Below are 12,712 nucleotides of genomic sequence, written 5' to 3' on the forward strand. Positions count from 1 at the left end.
CTATGATTAACTTATGTTCTGTGCAAAATTCTACCAGACGGCTTCCTCTTTCATTTCTTACCCCCAATCCATATTCACCTACTATGTTTCCTTCTCTTCCTTTTCCTACTCTCGAATTCCAGTCATCCATGACTATTAAATTTTCATCTCCCTTCACTACCTAAATAATTTCTTTTATCTCATCACACATTTCATCAATTTCTTCATCATCTGCAGAGCTAATTGGCATATAATCTTTGATGTAGGTAATCAGACAATTCTAAAAAATGGTTCAAATGGCTCTGAGCACTATGGGACTCAACTGCTGAGGTCATTAGTCCCCTAGAACTTAGAACTAGTTAAACCTAACTAACCTAAGGACATCACAAACATCCATGCCCGAGGCAGGATTCGAACCTGCGACCGTAGCGGTCTTGCGGTTCCAGACTGCAGCGCCTTTAACCGCACGGCCACTTCGGCCGGCTCAGACAATTCTACCTATAAATACAGAAGTGCGAGTATTAACAAAAGTGTCAGACATTCTCCACTCGTGAGCAGTTCCTGCTCTAGGAGTTAAAATTGATGCCACACCTTGTCTGCTAAATCAAGGAACACATACAATAAAATGACCTGGACTAGTTTTCGGTCAATTCTCAGAAATTTGTGGGGCAAACCACAGATTTATACTAATTGTTCTTGAAAGAACTTTGGTAAAAGCTTATTTATCAAGTGATTATGTAAGATAATTTAAGGAGTTAGTTAAAATATATAATATTAGAGTGTCATTCTAAAATAGCTGAATAATTAGTACACCTAGAAACATCAGATGACTGAATGTAAGTAATGGTCTCTTAAACCAAATAATAGTAAATTAACGTCTATTTCTGATGAGTAATTTTAATCCAAATCCCTCAAATATCACCACTCTTAGGATTCTCTCTATTTATTATATTTTCAGACACCTTAATTCTATTTAACCAAATTAGTTATTATTATTGATGAAAAATGTTCGCTATATGATATAAGTAGTGCTAAAAGTCTAATTCATAGGTAATAATGAAGTGTGATTGTGGTTAATACAACTATAATTGTTATGATGTTTGTTAGCAACTTCACGAAATACAAAGTAGGCTTAGCTGAAGTCTTTAGAAAGCCAGAGTCCATTCTCGTCTTCAGAGTGATAATGCACTACAAAGACTGTCATTAGAAGAAGCAAAATTTCCCTTTACTTTGTTTCATTAGTGTTCAGTTTCGACTGTGAAACCGTTTTCAAATGTCTGAGTGGTGTAAAGCAATGGAAACAAGATGCACGGACGTTTCACTTTTCCGTATGAAATTCAGAGCGGTAATATGTTTGGACAATTTATTGTAGGTGTGGAAGCTTTGCCCAAAAAAAATCATTAATAAAAGGGACTGCGTTTCTCCTGCCCTCATGTCCCCATTTTTTTCTAATACTAACTATGCAGTTTTTATTACTATGGAGAGAACAGTGGGCAGAATCGACGACGACAATCTTTAAATTTAGATTCAGCCATCCGCCTTGTACGGATCCTTGCACTGTGCGTCAGCTAAGAAGTTAACACTGAGTTGTACGATACTTTATTGCCACCGTTTGTTGTATTTGTAAAATGACATCAAAGAGAAAGTGGGTTGTAGTGTCTATGGATGAAAAATTCAGTGCATTACTTATGATGGATTAAGGAGAAATATTAAGAGAAACAGGACTTCAGCCGCCTATGGGTACCGATATGAATCAATGGTAAAGGTTAAAAATTTGTGCCAGACCGACTCTCGAACAAGGATGATTCACTTCTCTAGAGACTTAACCGCCCTCCCCCCCCCCTTTTTTTTTTGGCGTTTCGTCTGAGTGGACGTCTCATGATACGCCTTAAAGCTGATCGTTGAATATCTTTTTTTATTACAGGGGGGAGCCAGCCCTCTGACGACACACGCTACGCTACCATGCCAATGCTGCCTCGGACATCCGGGAAAAATTCTCAACCTGTCACATGCAAGTTGCTCCCCATTCCCTTAGCCCTTCTGCTGGCGGCATTAGCTAAGTCCTGCAAGGGTTCTGAAGGTATAGAGTATCCGCACTGAAAGTTCCTGATGTCGCTCTCACTAATATATACTGAACTGCTGAAAAACACTGTCGCATAATTGGTGTTGTAACTTCAATGGTGTCAATTTGGAAGAATAAATGGACGACTTTTGTTCCAAACTGATGATAAAGGGCAAATTAACGACTCATGTGAGAGAAAAACAGAATGGATCGATAGATGTTGCACTTTTCATGTGTTTTAGTCCAAAGAGGTCGAATGGCTCTTCGAATTAGGTCCGATACTACTGGAAAAACTCTAAGTTAAACCAGATACTGTACAATAATTAACGTAATTTCACAGGCAGTTTGTGTTGGTTACAAAGGTGGAACAATCGACAATGAATACATCAGCTGTCACTGACTAGTGTACGCCTTTCAAGCGATACGGTAGGAGCTGAAAATTTCAAACAGGTATTCGAAATTTTGTGTCCTTTGACAAGTTGACTCCATATTAACAGCGCCGATCAACCAGCTCTTTCTTATCAGATACCAATCAGTAAAACTTTAGCTTCCACATTAGATTACTCTGCAAAAGGTTATAATAAGACGATAGAATTACAATAAAATTCCTCATCTGTTAACAATGGAAATCTAAGAAGTTCCCCTGCTTTAAAAAAATGTAAATCGGTTAATCGGTTCTCCTTACCAGTCTGTTATAAGTCACAAAATAATGCGTGAATGGGCAGATTGAGTCTTAAAACCTCGTTCTTTGAAGATTCTGTACCATGTATAACAGAGTTTGTAAAAGAAGAACGTTTGCCTATTTAGGTTATATTGTTGGTTCAGAATGGTCCGTCAGATGCAGGGGCAAAATAACTGGACAATGGAGCCATCAGAGTGAAGGTCTTGCCTATTAACGTAACGTCAGTATTGGTGCCAATGGACCAAAGTATTGCTGAAGAGGTTAAGCGTTTGTAGCCTTTTTGCTAAAGCTGCCTGACCGCACCAGTGACTACTTCCTCGACACACGGCTGTGACAGAGCATCGTGAAGCAACGATATGGTCTACAGAGGCAAATTTTCGTGTTTTAGAAATTTTGTTAGACATACCTCAAAATTTTCAATGAAAGAGTTTTTAAAAATCAAACTGTTTTTCCACGCATTATTTTGTTACTTGAAAGAGACTATAGTCGCATTAGAATTGGTTGATAGTTCACATTTCATGCGTTGGAGCTGTCTGCTTCCAATCTCCAATCGGACCCTCAGCGTCACGCCCGAAGTGTTCGCCATTGTTAAACCGCTATAGCAAACAATCATCTTCTCGTACAGTACATTTTCTGATTCTTTTTCTTTAATGTGATTGGGTCTCTAGTCCTGGGTTTGGCCCTTTTACTTCGCAATTCATCAGACATAATAACAACCCGAAAAACGACAGACACACACACACACACAGATACACACAAACAAACGAAAGTAACGAAATACGCTCGTTTCGTACACGCCATTCGCCAAACAATACTGGATCTTTTCCATGAAGACGCAGCTTTGCGTCACATATTCAATTATTATCACCACAGAGGTCAGCCTAGAGTAGAAAAACTTCATACGACATTAAATGAGGCTGAACCGTTTGAGGCCAGCAAACTGTAACATGGGGGAGCGATTCACAAGTTGTAAAGCAAGGAAGTTTTGTGGATTTCCCTGTTAATAGAAGAGGGAGTTTCTGTTTCTCAGACACAATACTGCTAGCGATTACTGAAACTGTTCAAAAATGGCTCTGAGCACTATGGGACTTAAGTGCTGAGGTCATCAGTCCCCTAGAAATTAGAACTACTTAAACCTAACTAACCTAAGGACATCACACACATCCATGCCCGAGGCAGGATTCGAACCTGCGACCGTAGCAGCAGCGCGGTTCCGAACTGAAGTGCCTAGAACCGCCCGGCCACAATGGCCGGCTTGCTGAAACTGTGACACATTATAAATTTCTGCGGTGTAGTCAGATGCGGAGGCTCATATTTTACTGGTACCATCCAATAAAAAAGATCGAACAACTGGATATACTATTGATCTGATGGAATTATATTTCCCTCGAGATATTTGAGTCTGAACTTTACCTTCGATAAGGATAGAAGCTGAAGTAATAAATTAAAATTTGTGCCACTGCCAGGACTCGAACCCATGTCTCCCGCTTACTAGCCATACATGTTAACCACTGCGGCGCCGCAGCACTGTTGCTACCACTGCTGAGCAGAGTACTTTAGACCGATGTCCTCCCTGAAGCAAACTTCACACCTTCAGCTCACTTACCCCTTCTTAAATCGTCAGTATTGTCGAGGCTCTCCAACATTGGAGTAGCATCCCAGGTTTGCAGGTAATGGGGAATGTGCAGTGCCGGAGAGCATCGGCAGTACTGACAATTCAAGAAGGGGAAAATTAGTTGAAGGTGTGAATTGTAGTTTGTGTTAGGGAAGACATTCGACTTGGGTAGTCTGTGCAGCAGTGCTGTGGTGCTGTAGTAGTTAACACGTCTGTGTAGTATGCGGCACAGATTTTAGTTTATTGCTTCAGTTTCTATCCTCATCGAAGATAAACAGGAGTTACCTCGTCATAGGTAGTCTAACTGTTTGTGTACTGCATTTCCTGTCGATGGTGAGTCATCCACTGTGTAGAATTGGGAGTAATTTGTTTTTAGACTGGTACACTTTGCGCATAAAAGGTACTGCTGAGCAACTGGAGTAGACTCACGTACGTTGAACTCGTCGGATCGGAGTATGTGGACGAATCTTTTGAAGTCCTTGCTGGTCCTCATCTTGCGGGAGAAGAAGCTGAAGAGGGCGAGCGGCGGGATGGCGGCGCGCACCTCCTGCGCCACCTTGTGGACGGAGCGCGCCGCGCGGCGGTGGGCGGCGGGGGGCGGCCGCAGCGGCGGCCAGCCCAGCACCGACGTCACGTTGCTCAGCAGCGCGTAGCCGGGCACGCGGTGCCGCTCCAGGAACCCCAGCGCCTGCGTACACGGTGAAAATAACCAACGTAAAAGGAATCTACACTACTGGCCATTAAAATTGCTACACCACGAAGGTGAAGTGCTACAGACGCGAAATTTAATCGACAGGAAGAAGATGCTGTGATATGCAAATGATTAGCTTTTCAGAGCATTCACACAAGGTTGGCGCCGGTAGCGACACATACAACGTGCTGACATGAGCTAAGTTTCCAACCGATTTCTCATACACAAACAGCAGTTGACCGGCGTTGCCTGGTGAAACGTTGTTGTGATGCCTCGTGTAAGGAGGAGAAATGCGTACCATCACGTTCCCGACTTTGATAAAGGTCGGATTGTAGCCTATCGCGATTGCGGTTTATCGTATGGCGACATTGCTGCTCGCGTTGGTCGAGTTCCAATGAATGTTAGCAGAATATGGAATTGGTGGGTTCAGGAGGGTAATACGGAACGCCGTGCTGGATCCCAACGGATCGTGCAGCCACGTCTCGATCCCCGAGTCAACACATGGGAACGTTTGCAAGACAACAACCATCTGCACGAATAGTTCGATGACGTTTGCAGCAGCATGGACTATCAGCTCGGAGACCATGGCTGCGGTTACCCTTGACGCTGCATCACAGACAGGAGCGCCTGCGATGGTGTCCTCAACGAAGAACCTGGGTGCTTGAATGGCAAAACGTCATTTTTTCGCATGAATCCAGGTTCTGCTTACAGCATCGTGATGGTCGCATCCGTCTTTGGCGACATCGCGGTGAAGGCACATTTGAAGCGGGTATTCGTCATCGCCATACTGGCGTATCACCCGGCGTGATGGTATGGGGTGCCATTGGTTACGCGTCTCGGTCACCTCTTGTTCGCATTGACGGCACTTTGAACAGTGGACGTTACATTTCAGATATGTTACGACCCGTCGCTCTACCCTTCATTCAATCCCTGCGAAACCCTACATTTCAGCAGGATAGTGCACGACCGCATGTTGCAGGTACTGTACGGGCCTTTCTGGATACAGAAAATGTCCGACTGGTGCCCTGGCCAGCACATTCTCCAAATCTCTCACCAACTGGAAACGTGTGGTCAATGGTGGCCGAGCAACTGGCTCGTCACAATACGCCAGTCACTACTCCTGATGAACTGTGGTATCGTTTGACTCAATGCCCAGGCGTATCAAGGCCGTTATTACAGCCAGAGGTGGTTGTTCTGGGTACTGATTTATCAGGATCTATGCACCCAAGTCGTGTGAAAATGTAATCACATGTCACTTTTAGTATAATATATTTGTCCAATGTATACCCGTTTATCATCTGAAGTTTTCCTTGGTGAAGCAATTATAATGGCCGGTAGTGCACTTCATATCTTTACACCAGCGATACTCAAAGTGTGCCCCGCGCAGCCGTGGGGCTCCACAAATCCTCGGCGAGGGTTCCGTCGAAATAATAGCAACCTAAAGAAAAGCCACGTCGAGTCTTGTCACATAATGGGAGAAGCAACCCTTATAAATACAAGGGGCGTTCAATAACTACTGCATTACAATTTTTTTCTAAAAGCTGGTTGGTTTCATTTAGCATTCCTATACACTATATTATTCCCCACTCTTTCGGCTACAAAACCCTATTTTTCAACAACTGAAAGAAAACAGCCCTCGTTTACTATTTTTAACGAATTAACCGGGTGTCAACAGTGCTAGGAGTGTCTTCCTCAGAATTTAAATCAAAGAGTGGTCTATAACCTGGTCACAGGATTATGACTAAAACCGTATCATACAGAGTATAAGTACGGAATCATCGTGAAAGACTGACTGTACGTATATGTCATTTATAAAATAATATATATGCAAAAGGGCATCAGTCACAAAGATATTTAAGATAAAAAATTGTGATGGCGAGCCACTAAGGGCTGCTCGTTACTTACTTCTTTTCCTTCTAAGGTAGCCCTATGTTTTCTAATTATCAAATGTTTCTTGGCTGTATTTCACGTCAATATTGCTTTCTACAAGTTGTCATTCAGTCCTATCTACATTTTCATAATGATATTTTCATGTTTTATCTTACTCTTATAAGCTTCGATGTAGACTAAATGTTATGTTGTATGCTACTATCAAACAAACATTACTTTCCATGATGTACCAATTACTGTTTATTTATAACCATTTCTTCCTATATTTCAATGTGAAGTAGCCTAATTGTATCTACGGCTACTAGATGGTGCACTCGTTGCAGTGCCATGTTCACCTGGCCGCATTTGTTAACGTGGGCACTTCAGTCCGTTTGCAACCTGTAACCGCATAAGTAACGAGCAGCCCTTAGTGGCTCGCCATCACAATTTTTTATCTTAAATATCTTTGTGACTAATGCCCTTCTGGCATATTTATTATTTTATAAATGACATATACGTACAGTCAGTCTTTCACGATGATTCCGTACTTATACTCTGTATGATACGGTTTTAGTCATAATTCTGTGACCAGGTTATAGACCATTCTTTGATTTAAATTCTGAGGAAGACACTCCTAGCAGGGTTGAAACCCAGTTAATTCGTTAAAAATACTGACCGAGGGCTGTTTTCTTTCAGTTTAACTATTCACGGTCTCTGAACGAACAGCCACGTACAAAATTTTACTATTTTTCAACATAATCTCCGTTCAGTGCCTTCTTGGGAGGGCCTGTATACCCGAATGGTATTTACTCTACTGGTCGACGTCGGCGACCACGTCTTGTTGCATCAGTAACCTCTCCGCGTTCCACGTACTGCTATCTCCAGGGTGCATCCGTCATTGGGCCAAGCAGTTGTAAGTCGGAAGGTGCGAGATCTGGCCTGTAGGGTGCATGAGGATGAACAGTCCAATGAGCTCTTCTGAGCTCCTGTCGGGTGCGCAAACTTGTGTGAGACCTCGCATTGTCACGAAGAACAAGTTCGTTTGCATTTTTGTGGCGACGAACACGCTAAAGTCGTTTCTTCAGTTTCTTCAGCGTAGCACAATACTCTTCCGCGTTCATCGTTGCATGTTGAGGAAGAACCTCGCCATGACTTTACCACCTGAGGATGTGACTTTCAACTTTTTCTTCGGGCAAGAGATGGTGTGGCGCTACTCCACGGATTGTCATTTTGTTTCTGGTTCGAAGTGAATAATCTCTTTTTGATCGCTTGTGAAGATGTTCGGTGAAAAACTGGCACCATCAGCCTCATAACGTGCAAGAAAATCTGCAGAAGCGGACCTTTGTTGCTCTTTATAGCTTTTTGTCAGGTGGTGAGGAACCAAGTGGGCAGACACCTTTGAGAATCCTAGCTGCTGGACAAGTGTGTCAGCACTACCAACAGAGTCGTCCAGTTGTGCAGCGAGGTGTCTGATTGTGATCCGTCGATCACCTCGAATGAGAGTGTCCACACGTTCCAACATAGCAGGAGTCACAGCAGTGTGCGGCCGGCCGGAGCACGGGAGATCGGACAAGTTTGTGCGACCTTGTTGCGATGATAACAGACGCCTCGCCCGACGATTCAGCGTGCTTTTGTTGACTGCCATTTCTCCGTAGGCATTCTGCATGCACCTATGAATATCAGCGACGCTCTGATTTATCGCCAAAAGAAACTCAATGACTGCTCTCTGTTTCGAACGCACCTCCGTTACAGACACCAGTTTGAAGGCACCTGTCGAAACTTCATGAAACTGAAGGGACGAAGCGGTAATATTACACGATGTCCCACAGCAAATTCAGCATTTTTTCAACCCGAATTGCCCGAAAAAAATGTGTTGCAGTACTTACTGAACGCCGCTCGTACCAAATTAATATTAGTTTCATAAAAGTTATGTTTTCTGTCAGTGCGTAAGAGCCAAAAATGAATCGACAAACATAATAATAAATCTACAATAATGCTACAAACAAAATTACAAACAAAAGAATTTAGCTTGGACAAGTACTAAGTGGCCGTTCAATACTCGTCACTACACGTGCACGCAGTGGCCGCGCTGACGCTTCCTTCTCCTCCATCTCTCTCTCTCTCTCTCTCTCTCACTGTCTCTCTCTCTCTCACTCACTGTCTCTATATATCTTCTAACGCTGTGTGCTATGTCATCTTCAAACGCTGTGAACGTTCCGCTACGTTCTCTCCGTTCCTCTCTCATCCACAAACACCGCGAATCGGCTCGGAGGATTCCGCCACTTCGCTGTCTACGCTCCACCCTTCCCAGGACCATATAAACACACAGCCCACGCCGCGCTGCATACGGTACAGTTGCTACTAGAGTTTGCCACTGCAACACACAGTCCAGTTCGGCAGGGAAAATCCACGCAACGCTCTCGGACCACAGTATTTTCAGTTGGTGTTTCTCATACGCTACAGTTGTAAAATTCAGTACACTGTGGCGATATTATTTATGTTACTCAAACTTTTGATTTTAAAGGACAGAATGGAGCGTTGACTTAAAGATGTTCCAGCAAAATCTCGCATCGAAAGTTCAAAGATGGTTCGCCCAGAAGATGATGCATCTACCTTATACATGCCCAATCAACACTAAGAGACTCGAGAAGGTGATGTAGCAACCTCAAACTCCATTATTTCAAGCAGTAAGATATCTAACAAGCCACTAAAGATAGAAACAAAGTATGGTGAATGTTTCATCAATATCGAATTTGTTGATTCTAACGGATCACCTCATTGCATGTTACATATCAAGTTTCATGGTATCCGTTAAGATGCACCGACGTTTAGAAACTACACACCCCGATTGCAAAGAAGAACAATTATTAAGTAGTCAGAATGCTAGGAAGTATGCGACCCTAAATATAAATGAAAAAGCCAAAGTATTTGATCAGCTATCATATTGCACAAGCAGGCAAAGCGCACACTATCAGCAGTTAATAAAACCATTTGTGACAGACGTAACACGAAGTATGTCCAACGAAAAATCTACCTATAACGCCACTTTTGCACGACACTTTTTTAGTGACATAATAATCTCGCATGCTATATATGAACCAAGCAGTAGTTGGTCGCCTTCAACAAGAGAAATTCATCTTGCAGTTGGATGAGTAGACTGGTGTTGCTGGACTGGCCTTCATGATAATGTACCATTCACATATAAACAATGACTTGCTTTTGTGCACATTGCTGCCAACTAACATTACCAGGAAAGAAATTATTAATCCAATTAATAATTTGCTTGAAGTGAACCACTTCGATTGGAACGGTCGATATATTGATATTTGTACAGATACGGCCAAGCAATGACTTCTGAAGCAGCAGGAGTAGTACCACTTATAAAAAGTAAAGCGCCAAACTGTAGTCCCAGCAGTTGTATCCTGCACAGACAAGCACTCGCACTAAGACAGACGCTGTCAAATCTAACACTGGTTCTTGATGAAGCAGTGAAAGTAATCATGCCTTCATCAGTGCTGATTGTTATCAGTACTGTGTGAAGATTATGTCAGCAGATATAAAACGCCACTGCCCCACGACGAGGTTAGAAGGTTATCTCGGAGTAAGACCTAAACAAGGTTTTTCGAACTAAAAACTGAATTCAATTTAAATTAAAATACGCAGGAGTGATGTGATTTCGTTGCCAGATATATTTGGAAAAATTAATTGATTAAATGTATGTTTATGGGGAAACCAGACGACAGTTTTCAATACTAATGACAAAATAACTGTCTTAAAAATTATATTTGGCATTGTCAGCACTGGCAAGAGAGAAGTAGAAAGCTTTATTGTTGTGGATTGTTAAGGCAGCCAGTCCACAGTGAAGTAGCCGAAAGGGCACGCGTCAACTCACGCCGTCTGTCGTTAAGTCTGGAACAGGATTCGTAATGAATGTGATAAAGAAAAGAACGTAGCTACTAGAACACTTAACTTTTATATTGTCCTTTGGTATACAGCATTCTTGATGATACAAGTGAGACTATCTTGAGGTACATGCAATGGTACAAATGGCGCCTTGCTAGGTCGTAGCCATTAACTTAGCTGAAGGCTATTCTAACTGTCTCTCGGCAAATGAGAGAAAGGCTTCGTACGTGTAGTCGCTAGCAATGTCGTCCGTACAACTGGGCGAGTGCTAGTACGTCTCTCTAGACCTGCCGTGTGGTGGCGCTCGATCTGCGATCACTGATAGTGGCGACACGCGGGTCCGACATGTACTAATGGACCGCGGCCGATTTAAGCTACCACCTAGCAAGTGTGGTGTCTGGCGGTGACACCACATTTATAACACCGAATATGTTCGTGTGTGAGACAGCAAAATTACCTGACGAGATATTCGACGAGTTGGTCCAATGTCTGCTTGGTATTGCGTGCATCTTTTGAGACATATTTTTCTGAAGAGCAGAATAAAAAACTGAAAATGTCTTCATGGACTCAAAATCCTTTTGTACTGAATTTACAAAAACCAGAAAATATGTCAAATGAAACCTATGAATAATTTTTAGAAATGACTTTAGATTCTATCATGGATCGTTGTTCAAAAGAATGTCACTTGATGATTTCTGGTACAGGATTCGTGATGAATATGCACTATTTGCCACACAGGCTCTGACTAACAAAAGTGTGGAAAAAAAGACTTTCATCATACGCAGCTAGAAAAAAATAATTGGACCCTTTTTATATTAGAATTTTAAGTGCCTACGGATGTTACAAGTATGCAGTTGGCTGTAACATAGACTAAAGATATCAAACTTTGGCAAAAGACAACACCAGAGGGTTCACCAGTTTTGTCAATTTGCGAGCAATTTACTTGGTTTGAAATTTACGTGCATTGTTATTATCTATTGGTCTGAAGGGGTTAATTACATAATATGTAATGTTTATTTAAAAATCTCTGTACTATATAGCAAAGTATATTTTAAGTATAATATCCATGCAGAATATATATCTTAAATACAAGAATGTCGAAATAAACAATAGCAACAAAGTGAATAAAATCAATTATCTGAAAACATCTCTTTTCCAAAAAAAAAAATGTTCACCCTGTCATAAATCATTCACATTTAGAGTTCGAAATTTATTTCTTTTTTACAGATTGTTCAGAATTTAACGCTGAATATAAAAATTGCAATAACCCAAAATTCCAAATTTTCGACAAGTGGCCCAGTTTCGCTTCCCATCTCACACATTTTTTCAGCGCCGCAATCATTTGTTTGAACAATTGTAATACAGTGTGACATCTACTAGTTTTAGTCGAATATCATTTTTAATCTTCATGTGATTTGTTGTACAGTAACCGACAGACACGGCATTCCCCAGGTATTCATTTTCACAATTATCTATTAGAAACGAAAACAAAAAAATTAAACTGTGTATCTACATAGGTTGACCAAAAAGTAACGCACTGCATTATTTTTCTTTAACAATTTTTATTGAACATAATGAGAATTACACACACGACAGAATGGTGTTTAAAACACACACGCCATTTTTCCACGTAATATCCATTATGTTCAGTGGCCTTCCCCCAGCACAAAACAAGGGGGTGTTTGCCCTGTCGGTACCAATCCTTGTCCCGGTGGCGGAACCAGTACTTCACTGTGTGAATCCCTTCCTCATCGTCCCCAAAATGTCGTCCACGAAAGGCGTGTGTCCTCGCGAATGACATGATCAGTCCGCTGCAACATATCAGGTGTGACAACCGTGAATGGTCTCCCTGACCACGGCTAATCGTGGAGCTCCGCCGAACCGCCTTCTGATGACCTCACCCTCCGTGCC

The 12,712-nt window shown here is 42.1% G+C and overlaps 1 protein-coding gene across 1 annotated transcript in view; it reads right to left on the reverse strand.

Moving 5' to 3' along the window:
• Window positions 1–12,712, reverse strand: part of LOC126260756 (uncharacterized) — a 65,251-nt gene that overhangs the window by 20,762 nt on the left and 31,777 nt on the right. The window contains exon 4 of the mRNA XM_049958095.1: window positions 4,772–5,026. Coding sequence (XP_049814052.1) covers window positions 4,772–5,026 — 255 coding nt within the window. The remainder of the gene's footprint in view (window positions 1–4,771; window positions 5,027–12,712) is intronic.

Source organism: Schistocerca nitens, chromosome 5, assembly GCF_023898315.1.
Source record: "Schistocerca nitens isolate TAMUIC-IGC-003100 chromosome 5, iqSchNite1.1, whole genome shotgun sequence".
NCBI classification, from domain to species: Eukaryota; Metazoa; Arthropoda; class Insecta; order Orthoptera; family Acrididae; genus Schistocerca; species Schistocerca nitens.